The sequence below is a fragment of the Macrobrachium nipponense genome, chromosome 24 (assembly GCF_015104395.2).
Source record: "Macrobrachium nipponense isolate FS-2020 chromosome 24, ASM1510439v2, whole genome shotgun sequence".
NCBI lineage: Eukaryota > Metazoa > Arthropoda > Malacostraca > Decapoda > Palaemonidae > Macrobrachium > Macrobrachium nipponense.
The window spans coordinates 21,593,265-21,610,933 of NC_061091.1; the positions used below are offsets into that span (position 1 = coordinate 21,593,265).

The 17,669-nt window shown below is 34.5% G+C and overlaps 1 protein-coding gene across 1 annotated transcript in view; it reads right to left on the reverse strand.

The window, feature by feature from the left end:
- Positions 1-1,306: 1,306 nt before the first annotated feature.
- The window catches only part of LOC135202474 (AF4/FMR2 family member lilli-like), a 101,477-nt gene continuing 85,114 nt past the window's right edge, over positions 1,307-17,669 (reverse strand). The window contains 3 exon segments of the mRNA XM_064231887.1: positions 1,307-6,765; positions 7,880-7,984; positions 14,866-15,007. Coding sequence (XP_064087957.1) covers positions 6,497-6,765; positions 7,880-7,984; positions 14,866-15,007 — 516 coding nt within the window. The 3' untranslated portion in view covers positions 1,307-6,496.

Sequence of the window (17,669 nt, forward strand, 5' to 3'; positions counted from 1 at the left end):
CAAGTTTGTTATAAATTTTTTTTATTAATTTATCATTTTGCGACCAATACCACTTATCCATTGTTTCATAAGTTTGGGATTTCATAAAATGTTATGTTTTGTAACAGTCTAGAGACTGGAACTGGGTTTGCACTGTTCTGCATCACAACTGGTTTTGCATGGGCATCACTCTTTACAGCAAATAAAAAGATTTGACAATGGTACAGGCAGTCCCAGGGTTACATCAGGTTCGGATTAGTCATTCCAGACTTAAGGCACTTACCTCATAGTGCTATTTACCTGCTTTACAGAGCTGTAACCTGGACTTACAGCGCTGTTACTATTTATTCCCATTATAATTATGATGATTTGTGTTAAGGCGATTTTCGGCTTACAGCACCCTGCCATAACCTGGGGAATGCCTGCACTTGGTATTGCTTTTATTCCAAGCTTCCTTATCAACAGCAACTAATATTTAAGACAAAAGTATTAGTGTGCCATATGGCTCCTATATTTTCTACCAAAACATGAATTTCTCGGTGTTTGCACTCTCAGATCCTTTATAAAATTGTTGTAATCTGTTTAACCAAACCACCAAGCTAATTTATATAGCTCACAGAGGTAACCCAAGATATAAAAATGATGGTTTCCTTTTTCCTAGATATTGGTTGGCTTAATTGTTTAGACTACAGTATTACTGAAGGAAATCTTCGTTGGCCATCACTGACTTTAGTGACTGCACTTTAACCTCTCTGTTTGCAATGCATCAGATGCAATCTTGTTGAGGTGACTTGTTGATGCACACTTGGTGCCAGTAGTCTTTATTTCATTCCAACTGTTAACTGAGAAATGTTTTTCTTATTTATGAGGTACCAGACCACTGAACAAAAATATTTTAATTGCCTTTCATAAGACTGATAACAGTACTTAAGAGTGTAAATGAAACCATAATGCTGAAGTGTAATGTACTGTTGCCTTTGTAAATGCATAAACATTTTGTTTTTTTCTATGTACATATTTTCTCCATTTGCCCTTTTTTCTTATATGTACATTCTATTCTGTGGAGACTTTCCATATAAATGTTATCTCATTTAGAATAAGAGCAAACAAGTGAGGTCAGCCACAAACTTCACCCAGTTCTTCTTGATCAGAAACGTATTCGAAATATGTGGGGAAAGTACATATACAAGTTTTTTCATAAAGCTAAGCAAAACCTTGTATTTGTATTTGTACATATTTCTTTACTAAGGGGTTGTAGTTATATTATTAAGTGTTGTATCGTAGTTTTCATAAAATCTACTGACAGGAACACAATGAAAGGCATAGCAGTTGACAGCAGCTTTTATTTTCATACGCAGGTACAAAAACAGTCTGGACTTTGAATGTACATTGCTACAGGGGAATCCCAGAGCTCCATGGGGCGCTACACAGGGGTGTGATCGGGTGGATTAACAAAAAACAACCAAGCTGGCAACTTTATAACCTTGACCTCTACCTTGATGGCAAAGACCTTGAACACAATGTAGAAAAGATTAAATAAATACAGACTAATATCACAGTTCTGAATCCAAACCACTAAAAAAATCCCTTTGTGCTTCCACACTATCACAGAACCCTTTACGTTTTTTAATTTTCACCTTTTACATCAATTAAAAAAAACAACCAATTAATTCCACCCATGGCAGCACTGTGTAGAGCTCGACTTGCTTACTGGAACAATGCAACAAATTAATACACTTGTCACAAACTAGTAGGCGAATCTTCATATACAAAAATACTACACAGTATGCATTGAACTTTACTGAAGATCTTCATTATCCCTCGTATTTCGCTGCACAGTCACGCACACACACTAAAACACACACACTTTTGCTCATCCACTCCGTCCTTTGCAAACCATAAATTCTTAAATTCAGGATCCCCATACATAAGTAGTGCTTCCACATACTTCAAAAAGTGCAGTCATTCATTTACTTTTTGAGATCTTTGAGTTAGTAGCCTCCCAAACCTCAGCTTCACGACCCTAACAGGATGAAGAAGAAATGACCCTGAACAAAGATCCCAGTTGATGGTTGTAAAGCAAGGTTCCCACGTGGCCACTCATACCAAGTATGTTTCTATGTCCAGTATCAGCACCAGAAATCTGGTTTTCATTACTATTATCATTATAATTAATATTTTAAGTTTGGATACAAGATGTAATCCCTGTCATTTTAACAAGGATACATAGAGCTACATGTGCTATATATCAGTAAGGGTTTGGTTTTTTTTGTTTTTTAACTTAGCAATTACTACACATTACTGAGCCCCTTACATTGTATGGATGGAGGAGTACATTGCATAATCAGAACAGATCCAGGTGTACAATTGGGGCTCTGCACTAAACACATTCCCTAACCATATTGAATCTCATAATTACTACTCAAACCGCATAGAAAAAAGTAATAAAAATCACAGAACATATATGAAATATTGCATACATAATAGTACATGCAGCAAAGATCAAGTTCCATACTCAAAAACAATATCTTCTGATGCATAACAAGCAAACTACAATAAATCACTTTCAGATATCAATCCTAATTGATAATCCTACTTGCATATTGCACAAGACACACAAATTAGATTTTCAACATGATACTGTAGTTCTATAGGAAAAAATAAGATATGCTACAGTATTTTTTAATCTATGAAGAAGCACAATCATAATTGTACTATACATATATTTGCAAATTACCTTTCAATAAAATAAGTAAGTGTCTAGGTCCAAAGAAAAATATGTTTTACTGAATTTCCTAACAAAAAATAAGTACCATACATCAATATATTAAACCTAAGTAAGTAGATTCAGGCAAATCAAAGTTCTCAAATAAAAAAATTAAAAATTTTAAGAGAGCTGCTGCTCACAACCACGACAAAGTCATTCACGCCTTTACAGTATATTATCGTATACTTGGTAAGGAGTTTTGTTCAGTATAAAAAGCACAAAAATAGTAACAAGCATGTAAACGTAACAAGAAAAATTGAAATAGCTGCAAGGTAACAAAAGCTTCTTCAAACAATGAAAATAAATAAAAAATTAATCAATACAGAAGGAAGACAAGCTGGCATTCTCACAATAACTACATCTCATTACTTACTCCACTTTCATTATGTAGGCCTGATAATATCTTGATAATCATACTTTTGAATCATTTACTGGTTCTGAAAATATACTTCAACCTACATTAGGAAGAATGAAGCTGCAAATTAAACCACACTTGCAAATCCAGTTTCACTTTTCACATCACTCTTTACAGAACCTAGCAAACAAAACTTTGCGACAGCTGCAGGAAGACTAAAGTAGCCATATTCCCCATATGACAATTAGAAACTTTTTACCATACCTTTGCAGAACATATTTAATCAAGGAAGATTTTACATATTTGTAGATCTGACGGCTACCATTTCAATGCTTTCCCTTCAAATATTTCAGTTTCTTTCCAAGTTGTACATCCCATCTTCTTTCCACGGAGAACATTCAAAATTCTTCACATTCCATTAATGTGTATATATAGTGTTGAAAAATAAAATTAAGGATCAGGTTAAACATATATTCATACATTATGAAATTCTGAGTGATATTACAACCATGAAAGTCATTTCATGATACCTATTCAAAAAAGGGTACATTTCAAAAATTACAAAGAAAATAAACATAGTACAGTAATTCCACAAAAACTGAGTTTTCCTTGAAAATCAATGGCAAATTTTTCCAGCTAAAGAATTATCTAAACCACTGGAAGCTGTAAGTATAATGTTATTTGTTCATGCCCAGTCAATTCTGGTGATTAATGTCATGGTTCATATCCCTTTCCCTTACTTACCACTACTGAATGTCAAGGTGAAATCTAAGTGAAAACAGTTCTTGATACACATTTGTTTGCTTTAAAATATGACAAAACTTGAAAAATGACAAACTGTAAAAAATTAACTTGAGGTATGAATAGGACGCTGGAACGTCTGAAATATGTTCATAACAAAATATTTTAAGAATAGTATACTTTAGTCACATTTCAAAGCAAAAGATAACCTGAAGCTGAATTACCATAACTGAAACTGGAAGCCCAATTACAAAATAGTACAATAGTTTATACACTTACAGAATGTTTATAAATGAATCAGCTGGCAATGAATTAAACATATATGATAAAAAAATAACTTTCATTGCATAAATCTTCTCCAGGGTTTACAAGATTATAAGTGTTTCACTCACCCTTCAATAAAGTTACGTCATCAGATAAAACATATGGATGTTCCACAAAAAACCTGCACAATACAACAAATATCTACAAAACATAGGGAGTTTAAAACATATATTTTGTATATCCATTACAATGACAATCAACAATGCTATGGTACACAGATTAAAAGAATATAACTTGCTACTTTGCAACAAAATCTTTAGAAAAAACAAAAGGACTGCTGATATCCAAATCCAGTTTAATATTAATCTAATACCAACAATAACACAAACGGTTTTCTGCCTGAGTGAAAAGAAAAGAACAATTAAAAAAAAATTCCCACCTATGCCACAACCATTGTAACAAAGATGAATAGATAAACAAAGGAGTGGAAATAGCACCAAATTACATTATGAGGGAGAAAACCCTTCTTCAATGCTAGTGAAATAGTGTAACATTCAATTAGCTGCAATACAGTACTAGAAATGGAAGTGCTCATATGGCTTTCATGAGTATTAAAACGAGTGACAGAGGTTAGCAACGAGCTTAAAGAATATTCTACAATTGCCAAATAATGTAATAAAAAAATACTTGTTAAAAAATAAGAATCTAATTTTGTAGTCTCCATTACCTTACACAAACTCCTTGCACTTTCAACAATTCTCTAACAATCAACTCTTCAGTGAATGTGCTTCATAACATTTCAGGATCATGGATGTCGGGAGAGCAAAAGAAAAGAAAACAAAAATAAAAGACTGGTCGTTTATAACTGCTGTATCACAAATGCCATACACACACGAGGTCCTTCCATATACCATGGGAAGCAACGGCAGGATGGTATTACTGCCTATAGCTGTCACCTAAGCAAATAAATAGGTTATCAAAGTGTAAAAAAATTACCGGTAACCTGATAAACATTTAAACTCCTAACATAAGTCACCCTGTTTGCTCTTTAACAGTAGCCAAGAAGCGCAGCACCAAGATATACTTACATTGCACCTGTACAGATTCTAAGATTATATAATAGAAGCTATAAGCTTAGGCAACTTATCTAAAAGCAAATTACCTGCAGTTATAAATGCTATATGCAGACCCAAAGACCTGCATAAAATTTAAATGCTTTCAGTTTACAACTATTTTTGACCAAAAATAGCCTATAATAGCCTATAAACCTCAAAAAATTATGTAGTAGTAAAAAACAATTATAAGTACAAATAAAAACCTAGGTTAGAGACCCTATCTTTGAACACTTTTTTTTTTTTAATATCTATAATTAATTACACAAACAAAGCACAACACTGGTGGTCACATACTTACATAAACTACTCACACTTTCATTATTATGTACAAACATGTGATATGAAGCTGCTATAAACATATCCAAGCTCCTTCTCCTCCTATTTTCAAACATTATCTGTCCTGGAGAGACGCACATGAGCCAGACTTGAAGAGATTCCTTTGCAATTACAAAATCCTATCCCTTGCTCTGTTTACCTATAAATTTTCTTCTCTCTTCTTTATTTAGGAGTCTGCTACAGACTTGCAAGCCTGAATGTAGCACAGCACCATAATCACAGTTCTATGGCACTCACAGGTAGAAAAGCAAAGAAACCAGCAAAACATCTGGGATCTGTCAAATTTTCTCCCTCCAATTAGCATTGCTCTTTACAGCTGCTGCTGCTGCTGCACAAGTTGCAGAGGATGCTTTTTTGCTTCACACACTTTCAACCCTTATTGCACCAAATACATAGCTTGCAGATTAGATTCATGTATGTATCCATTTATTTTATGTGTACCAGAATGCAGTCCATTGATGTATACATTATAGCAGATATGATAAATACAGTACGTATAGATAACCATAGATGTGTTTGGATACACAAATATATTACAGTACATGAAATGTTACTGCAAACTACTACTTTTCCAGATTATACATCACCATTATTGCTGAATTCTATTCCTATGAAATATCAGGCTTTATATTCAACTAACACTTTTTCTGATACCATCTAACGTGCAGCTAAACTCTAGATTCGTGTGTTAATTTTTCTTTCACTCTTCTTTCTTACCACAACTTTTAATTATGATGCTTCAATCCTCACAACACGAGCACAAAAAACATTCCTTCCTGAGAGTACAGAAGCCAGTCTGGTTTATATTTACTGGACTGGAGACTGTCATGGCCATTAGCTACTCTCTTTGCATCATAACCTCCACCATCTTACTCCAGGAATTTCTTAACCCTAATTCCCACCCTACCCCCTTCAAAGACTACTTCCAATAAGTTAGCACTAACTACTTGTTCCATTTTTCTTTTTTTCTTCTGGGGGTGTGTTTGTGCTGGCACCAATATTCTTCATGGCATTGATTTCCATTAACTTACACCAGTTCCTATACTCATTGGCTTCATCAGAGAGCTTTTCCGCTTCTTCCTCAACCACTTCGGGTGGTGCCTCTAAAGCTCCCGCAGTAGCTTCCATTGCAGCTTTTAACTCTTCATCCCGATTCTTGGTGGTTTTGTACTTGTAGTGTTGAGTATGAACCTGCAAATTTTCAAATGCTAAAGTCAAGCAAGTACATTGTTTATCTTATACTAAATCTATCACTTCTGGTGAAGCAACACCACATCACACTAAAGAAACAAGCTGCTGTGGATGAGAACAGTAACTATAAACTACCATGAGGACACAGCTAAATAGTTCTTGAACTGTAACATCAAAAACAATTCCTTACAGGGATAAAACTTTTTCCCAGTAAACCCATAAAAGATTGCTTACAATATAAAGATTTGGCTTATTGTCACAGCTCAAATTTAGGCAAGTGAATTTCCAGTGGACATTACTATATAAAATCAGATTGTAATGTCATGACTTTTGCAACTAATGAAAGATGAGCTCATATAATTGATAAATTGTTCTTTGAAAGGCACAGAACAAACTTTCAATATAAAATTTTCCTTTGTATTAAGCTAGTTTTCAAGCTATCTATCTTACTTCCTAAACTAACAATTTCTTAGAAACCCCTTCTATATAACAGTGTGCTCTTAACTACAAAATGTTTACAGATACATGGAGGAACAATGCCACAATATCAGGGGGAGTTACAGACAGCACTGTTAAAATTGCCTTTATCTTATCATTTAATGTGGAAAAAGGATACCATTTGTAACTGAGTGCAGTCATCTCTACTGTTCATGAAATGACTTCATTTTTATCAGTGTACACATTTTAACAAGAGACTGAAAGAACTTGAAACTGTATACTATCAAGCATTTCGTACTCTGATAAACATATTACTGGTATTGTAATTATTATCCATCATCATATCCTTTATTTTGATACCCAAAAAACAAAGCTATCAAATAACTTTTTATCAATCTATTAAGTTTACAAATCACAAAATCCATTACTCTGATTCCCATGTTTAAATGTAGTTTCATCAGTGCTAATTAAAAAGAAAATTAACAAAATTAAAACATGATGATTTATGCTAAAGTATTATTAGTGTTTGGTTCAGTAGATGAAACCTATTCACATGGAACAAGCCCATTGACTTGGAATTCTAGCTTCCAAAGAATGTTGGTTTCAACCTCCCACAGCAGACCCCACACTGCAGCAGTAACTGATCATGACAGAGAGCCAGTGATTTTTCATCACCCTGGGGGAGACACAAACCTGCAACATCTGAGTAGCATGCCACAATACTAACCACTATAACAGCAGACCAGCTGCCTTCAGCTACCTGATTTGACAATGTATACATATTCTGTATATTTTGCCCTGTGAATTAGCAATATCATCAAAAACAATGAATTGAATCATACCATCATCTGGTAACCACAGTATAATTCCCTATATTAACTGTCTGTATATCAACAAGTGGCCAACAATGTAGTGGCTATAACAAGATGACACCTTCAGAACTTGCTGTTGTAAATAATACGTTCCTGGATATTTCAACATGTGTACTTCAAGAAACTAGCAAAGTTGAGTATATCTTAGTTTTACCAGACCACTCAGCTGATTAACAGCTCTCCTTGGGCTGGCCCGAAGGATTTGATATTTATACGTAGCTAGGAACCAACTAGTTACCTAGCAACGGGACCTACAGCTTATTGTGGAATCTGAACCACATTATATCGAGAAATGAATTTCTATCACCAGGAATAAATTCCTCTGGTTCTGCGCTGGCCAAGCAGAGAATCAAACTTTGGACCACCAGATTGGTAGCCAAGCGCGAAATCCACTCGTCCAACGAGGAACTAAGAAAGTAGCAAAGCACCTAAGAGCAAGTGGTGAGCCTTTGTTGCCAATTCCATACACAGTTGTTATTTCTGGTAAAGCCGTCTATTAAATGCCATGGCAAATGAAATTAGTATAGGGCTTCAACTGCATGCAACCAAAGCCAAGCACATTTTGACTGTTCTTACAGACCAGAGCTATAACTCAGCTAATAAAACATGTTTGGTGTATAGTATAAGATGCTTAAAAAATTTTCAACAAAATCTAGAATTCACAAGCGAAAAACATCCATGATGCCCAGAATCCAGTACAAGGGAAGCCATGGTACTTGTACGTAAATACAGTTAACCACATAAGCCCGACTAACTTAGCTAACTGGTTGTTTGTTTGTTTGTATGGTGCTTTCACATTGCATGGAACCAGTGGTCATTCAGCAACGGGACCAACGGCTTTACGTGACTTCCGAACCACGTCAAGAGGGGACTTCTGTCATCAGAAATACATACCTCTCACTCCTCAATGGAATGACCGAGAATCGAACTCGCGGCCACCGAGGTGGCACGCCAACACCATACCGACCACGCCACTAAGGCAAATAACTGGTTGAAAGCCAATTCTATCAGTCACCAATAAATATGCAACTAAATTTAAGTATAATTAAATCAGCAAATTACAATAACATGTCTGAATTCTGTTAGGCACAATTTCATGTTGTGGTTGGTATGCTCAAATAAGTTCCAAAATGAGTAAGATACATTATTTAAAGTGAAGACCAGCAGGTTAAGCAACCAGCTCTGACCAGAATGCAAAAAGAAACTAGTAAAATGAACTATGGCTGTGAAATTACACTTAAATGAAAAGAAATTCCTTCTTTTTGTGTCTTGACTAAAGGTAAGACAAAAGGTAAGGAGTAAGAAAAAGGGCCACGATGGGAAAATTTTTTTTTAATATGAATTACTGATGATACTTTTTTTAAGCTTATACTTCTAAAACAGGTTTGAGCAAATACCATTGAAAGTTAGGGGATATAAAAAAAAATACCTAAGGGAAAGTAAAGAGCAATGCAACAATTAAGATTAAGAAAATATAAAGTGACCTCTCCTGACCAAAAGTACTTGCTCTTTTATATCAATTCCAACAAGAGAAGTGGTCATTATTGAAAGCAATGATGGAACTCATGTGACTTCTCATGATAATCAGCTTCCAGGTACTAGTAGTAGTATATGGTCATTTGTTTGTTTGTTTGTGTGGTGTTTTTACGTTGCATGGAACCAATGGTTATTAAGCAATAGGACCAACGGCTTTATGCGACTTCCGAACCACGTTGAGAGTGAACTTCTATCACTAGAAATACAAATCCCTCACCCATCAAGGGAATGCCTGAGAATCAAACTCACGGCCACCAAGGTGGCAGGCCAAGACCATACCAATCATGCCATCGAGGCGTTTAGTATACGGTCATCAATACCAATTGTACTCATTTTGTATTTGAAGTAAATGATTTACATACACTGTATATCACTACTGTATGTACACAGCTCTCTCTAAATATCAAATTTGTATAACTTTCTACTGATTTTTTTTTTATTTATTCAGAAAATATAAGAGGATAAAAAATGTCAAAATTTTACTTTCGCTTCAAACATTTCCCTTAACTGTGTAGCCAACAACCTTTCCTATCTGACAGGCATTTCTGCTGCTCTTATTCCTCTACCAGGATTCCCCTAAAATTCTGACCTCTTACGTACTACTTGATTTGTTTCAGTGTTGAGCACTTATTTATTTAACCAGACCATTGATTAGACACACTAAATTTTAAGAGCTGGCCAACAAGGTTTCTTTTCAATTATATAAATTAGAACTTATCTGATAAATGTGAGCTTAAAAATATTGCACTTGTATGAGCTGAAAATGTTACAAACAATAAAAATTATAGTATGCTCATTTACCCCTTAGACCCCTTTCACACTATGCATGTTGTTGCTGCAGATAGGTGCATTCGCCGCACCACAGAAACTGCGATGGATTTTTAAGTGTTGCCGCATTATGCAGAATCCTATGGTAGGAGATTTGTTTATACTCAGTCTATGGTGGGCTGTAATGTTAACCACAATGGATAAGAGAGAGTGTACTGTGTTTTTATTGAGTGCATTTAAGGAGGAAAGAGAGAGACCATGCCCAATCCATTGGGTGGACTCTGAATGCATAGCGAGATATTAGGCGCATTTGCTGCATTATTTGATGATCTAAAACGGGATGGCAACAACTTTTCCAATTACTTCCGAATGTCTCAAGCACCATTTGAAGAACTACTGTGGCAGATATATAATATATAATAAGCTTCATAGGTAAAACACGACAAGCAGAATGTAGATATAGTAAGTCAAATTCAGACTTTTGTAGACTTTGAGACTTTTATCCCATAATACTAGTTTCGTTTCAATATCACATTCCATTACAACAGTTTTGTTTCCCTGGATTTGGTTTTAAATCCCAGGAGTTTCATTTTCATATTTTTAGTATAATTTACATTCAATGTATGAGAGAGAGAGAGAGAGAGAGAGAGAGAGAGAGAGAGAGAGAGAGAGAGAGAGAGAGAGAGAGAGAGAGAGAGAGAGCCTGGTGGTACCACACACATGGTATGCGGCAACACAGTGGCAATTTCACGCAAGATGTGAACGACTCGTAAGATGCATAAGTTGACTCCTGTCTGTGTCACCGCAACGCAGTAAACTGCATTGGCAAAACGCATAGTGTGAAAGGACATTTAAGGAGCAGGCTAAATATATATTAAGCACACCCTAGGCCAGGCAAACTTCAAGTTTGGCCAATTTAAGAAAAAACAACAATGAAAAAGGAAGATATGCAAATGCACATGGTGTAAGAAAAAAATTATAAATTTTTTTCTGTACCTTCCATGGGAAGTTGAAAGTGAATATTTACAACCCTGTGCAGGGGCTCTTCAGCTCACACAATATCATAACAGATAAGAACTAAAATCAGTAGTAAAGTTTGAGTTTACTTATTGTAAAATATTTAAGATTTACTGAGGGGAGATGGAGTAACTTTTTGTGAGGTATACATGCTTTTTTCTAATATTTCTTTGCAAAATTACAATTATAACTGACATAGTATCATAAAAGATAACTAAAATCAACAGCAATCACAGAGTATATTTGTGAGCAAATAAATAAAAAGACGTCGTAAGATAGAGAGGGGCAATACATTTCCCATTCAGTCTCAAAGCATGGTGATCGCCCTCTGTCCTATGCTGAGCTACTACAGTTGCCATTAGTCATTTATGGTTCATTGAAGGGATATGAACATCTGTCCTGCTAAATTCATAGAAATTGTATGGTACGTAATATTGTACTGATGTTAGTCCATTCATCACTCAAAACCTGTTATAGATACTCATACGATGATGCCCATCCATTAAGGGTTAAGGACTGAAGGCAAACAAGCAACCTCATTTAATCATAAATTGAGTTATTTAGAAAGGTGGGAACTGTGAATCAATTAACATCAACTGAAATATATTATGTTTATTCACATCTAAACCAGCCCAAGAAGAGTTGTTATTAGGCTCAGAGGTCTGGATAAACTAATCCTTTATAATGATAATATTCACATCTAAGATGATTAGTTAGAAGAACCACTAATAAACAGGAACATGTAAAAATCTGTCCATACCCCAAAATGTATGTAAAACCAAGTTCTTCACTATTCCTACATTTCCCCTCTCAGATTTTTAGTAAGCTTATCTTTATGCCATAGGTGTCATTTGCCTTTGCCTATAATTTAGGTTAGGGTCTGTTTGCAATTTTGTTTTTAGTATTTTGTTGTGCTTTCCTTTTCCTATATTCTAAGTTAATGATCTTCATTTTCTATCCCAGTGTCCTATTTATGCTTATTATCTATTGTCATGTGATAGGTGAGATAAGCTGGCACCACAATGTATAGTTTCCATTTTTATAGAGCCTAACTTGAAATATTATACAACTTTCTGAAGATGACTGAGATCTAGTGTCATGATGCCTGTCTTACACTGCCCTTCTTCCATTCACCAATATAAAAGTGCAGGTTTGAGAGAGGTGGTGGGTTTTGTGTATCTCCCAAGAATTATACTATAAACTTAATAAAGTTAATGTGGATTAGAATCAACTTAACGATCTATGTACTACACACTTCATGATACTCATTACCAGCAACTGGATAATATATCCCCACACTAAAAGGTAAGAAGGTAAAACTAAAGGATTGGATGTTAGTAAAATTAATTCTAGATAAATTAAAAAAAAAAATAATATTAAGCTATAAAAGAAAAAAAATATATAATTCTCAATCATTTTTATAATTGCCCATCATTTTAACAATCAGGAACTCTATTTCAAGATGACAATGGAATGATTTATGTATAGCAATAAAACCCTATGATCTTTCTTAAAAGGCATATCAAAAGATGAAAGTACTGACAAGTGTAAAACCAAACTAATGTTGGCCATATAGACACTGGTATATTGGGGGATCTACTGTTAACCAACAGCTGGAAGGAGACCTAAACATCCTATAAAAACATTGAATTGCACTGGCTTTCACATCACTTCAAGGATAACTTTGTTATTTGGGTATTTTATCAATATTATCAAGACCTAAACTTGTTCCACAACAATAACATCATTCAGTTTGTTAGCATTAGAAGTCATTTCATTTCACTCACTTCAACTTAAGTTTAACAAAAGATGTAGAGTATTCAATGGGAAAATGCAACTCCCTAAATACACAATTTCCCTAATTATTCTACATAAGAGTGACAGCCAAGTCCATGATCATACTTTGGAAATTCTTGAAATCTAACCAGTTCTGTCTATAAGTGAGAAACAGATTTTCTCCTGCCCTTATTGGAATGTATGGTACTTAAGTTTAATATAATTTCCTCATTATGAATTAAAACTAATGAAAAAGACTTATATTTTACCAGAAAAACTAACGATAGAATTCTATAATTTCAATGCAGATAGTAATGCAGTTTAGCAACTTTACAAATTAATGATGGTGGTTATTGGGTTGTAATCTATTAGTTCCTTCCACATAAAAGGAATAAAATAATATACACAGAAAGCATAACATATTGCCTCAAAGAATCAAATGAAAATTACACTCATATCAGCCATTAATCAGGTTTATAATTTATTTTGCCTGCTAAGTAATTATATCTGTTTACTGTATTACTTTGGTAGGAACTCATATCAATGACACAAGTTTGCACACTTTGAATTGTTTCAGTTTCTTTGAGAAGCCTGAACTTTCCTATCTTTGGAAACAAAACATTCAAACTCTGAAATGCAACATGGAAGAGGCCAGAATGTCTTCATTAAGGCTACAGAAATATTTACATGCCCTGCTGCTATATGCATTTTGAACTTAATGTCAGGCTGGAAGTATCTAATGCCCAACAAAGAGACATTACCCTCACTTTGACAAACTTCAACTAAAAAATCCACAGAAGAGGCAGGTTAATGCCCAGGTTATATCATTGTATGTATGCTTCTTAGAGCCATCTGTGTAGTCAACCATTACACGTCACGTGTAAAAGTATGTGCATTGCATTAACCTAATTCTCATTATACTTCTCTCTTGATTACTAGTACAGCAATTCACAAGTTCTAATTTTCACCTCTCATTAAGCAATCACAAAAAATGTACCATACATTAAGAATATGTTGTATTTCCTTAACGGCACTCCATGCAGAAGTATTTTACTCTCAACAATATTAAATTATAGTAATTATAAACTACGAAAGAAGTATAGCTCCTTGACCACAGTTTTCATCACACAAAGATGTTAATGAATATACCTTGCAACATCATTAAGTGACAGCAGCTGCTGCCAATTAAAGGTTAAATATTTTTTTATCTTAATGTGGCAACAATAACTCAAGACATGAAAGACATACAAAGTTGTAGGACACCCATGGGTATTTGTATTGGTAAAGAAATTCAATACATGTGGAAGTTAACTTACTAATCAAACACAGTTACACAATTCTTTTCTGAAATTGTTTACACTACTGGAATGGAACAAAAAATATCAATGGCTTGGGAATTAACATTTCAAAACACTATAGGGCAAGAAATATGTCTCATTGTACATGTTATTTATCTTATCATTACAGTACTGTTAGGCAAACAGGAAAATATAAGGGCTGGGGACTGATAAAGGCAAAAATTGTTTGAAGACTTTTTTTTCTTTTTTCTAAGTAGGTAGATATTTTAATTTCTAAGCTGCAATAAAATGAAGTAAATCTGAAGCACATATTTTGGAAAGTGAAACAAGATTCAAACATTTCACCACTTTTTAACAGGATATTCACTCTATTCTGGACTGCAAATTTTGCAATTATTTACTAATATCTCCTAATCATGTGTTGACTTAGGGTCTGAATCTGATGTAAGTCGTTCATGTGCTTTCCACAAACAAGGTCGTCCGAGTGGATCGCTACCCTTTAGGTTGCCTTCTGGGAAAGTCTGGTTGCAATGTTGAGTCTTTGCACAGACACCCTGAAAAGTTGCATTACTCCATCAAAAAATGAAATCGCTGATATATCTTTATAACGTTCATGAGAGAAGCTAATTGTTAAAATGAAATTGAACTGAAAACTTACAAAATTTCAAAGGCTTTACCAATGATTCTTACATACTCAAAATAGCTGTTACACTGATAATCCCTTTGGTATGGTCTGCTTCCAGGAAAGAATGTACAGTAGGAAAGAATGTTAATGGCATTTACACTATCTACTTTTGAATTAAAATCTGTTCTCCTGAATTTTTTTTATCAAAAGTACAATATCCAAATTATTTCCACTTTCAAATTTATAAGATCAATAAAATTGTTATTGAGAGAATTATAAACTAATGCATCTACCAGGGTGTGCATAATTTCTCGCAAATTAATTATTAAAAAAAATTGTAACATTTCTTATAAAATTCACATTACTTCAATACAATTTTGTCATAACTGACTTTATCAAAAATAAAAAATGAATTCTATATCAGACTCCCATTTTCTATTGTAAGATTAATTTGTTTAACATGGGGTCTGGTTGATATACATATTAATATTGAAAATATTTTATTAATGAATTTGGACTGGTTACCAAAAATCTAAATTACAGAACTAAACACTGCCGTTATTTTCCAGATTGGCTCTGATATCTACTGCTGAATGTCAAAATAGAAAAAGCAACATCCTTTTATTTTCTATGATGCAGTTTACTTATGTGGAATCAGAAGATTATTAATATTTACTGTTCTTAAAATTCTTCAAATGAAAATAGCTGGAACTTCTGAAATAAAAATCATTTATTTTTACACAAGTCTAAACTACCGACCATATTCACTGAAAAGGCCCCAAAATTACATATCATTTGGTGATAAAATTTCAACACCAGGTGATGCTCAAAGTGACTGAAGGGTAATCTATATGTTAGCTTCTTAATTTCTTTTGTTTTTGCTGCTGCAAATGCATACTTCTTATTTTCATTTATTTGAAAAGCACACAATCTTCGGTTAACATAAACCCAAGATGGAGCCTCCATTCATTAATAACTAAACTCTCATTGGTTATAATAATGTTTTGCAGATGTGAGGAAAGTATTTGACAGACTAAACTACCTGAAGCTGCACAAATAAGGGACACTCCATTATTCAACTGGCATTTTATGTTGCTGGTTCTCCATACAGCAATTCTGCGTCAAATGGCGTAACATATTGTCGTGCACCTTCGGCTCCCTAAATGGGATCAGGAATGGGGCATTCTCTTTCCATACCTATTTAATACGTTCACAGATGCCATGAATGTCAAATTGAACTCACTCCCAATTGGATGCACTATCCATGAAACAACAATAAACCTCTCTGTTACGCCGACAATATGGTTTTGATTTCCCCACCAGTGCAAGGTCTCCAGTGACTAATTTGACACTTGCTGCCAATATGCTGGGGATTTTGATATCCTATACAACAAAACCAAGACCCAGTGCATGTTGCTGCTCATGAGATCGCTTACACATATTGCAGAACCACAAAATTTTTCTCGGAAATCATCAGCTGCAATTCGTATATGAATTTCCATATTTGGGCCACATTTCCATGGAAGACCTAAAAGATACAGCAGACATAGAACAGAGGCATCATAAACTTATGCGAAACTGGCAACATGATTGCAAGGAGGTTTGCCTTCTGTCCCTGAGACACGAACCTGTTGCTCTTCTGCTCATACTGCTACAGTATGGGTGTCCCTTTTAGACAAACTAAACCTGAGAGACCATGAGATATATCACTATTGTTCACAATGACATTCTGAGACACCTCACAAACACTCCTAGCTACCACTCCACCATGCAGATGTTCATAGAATTTAAAAATCACTGTTAGGCAAACAATGTCCAGTTTAATCACCCGACTGACAAACAGCAGCAATTCGCTCATACAAAGCATCCTAAGCAGTGAGTCAAGAAGATCTAAATTGTGGGAAAGATGGGATAATGAGGCATCTGTTATTTATGACTTATTCTCTTTCTGTAATTAGGAAATGTCATCTGCAGAATCTGTCACTATCATTATTATTATATTATTACATTATTAATATTTCTACATTTATTGCTGTTATTAGTATTTTCTTTTTCTACTATTACTGTGGTTAATTTTCAGCTGATAAAGTATCAGAGAGAAGTAAAGAATGGAGATTTTTCCCAAGAAGAGAACCATTTTCCTCTGGTGTCTTGAGCACCATCTCCAGAGAGAACATGGGTACTACCAAGGTTCCACTCCTACCATTTCAAGAGAGCTAAGTATTCCCTCCAAAACTTCTTGTACAAATCCACTACTAAGACAAAACAACAACATCAGAACTGGAAAGGAGGTAACTAGGGCATCCTTTACAGTAACTCCCACAGCAACGAGATGACATCTATGAAGAACAAGCCCAGATCCTATAGAACTTCCTTAATTTTAACATAAACTGGTACAAAAGCCTTGTAGTTCAGTAAGGAAGCATAAATAAGAACAGTCAATGTTAAATTGAGTGCTTCAGTACAGATGTTGCTGCCCTAAAGGAGTAAGTTACTATGAACACTATCTTGAGGGATATCATTTACTTATCTGTATGAATTTCACATTGGCTATAAAGACCTAAAAGGTGCAATCAGCATTAATTATTATG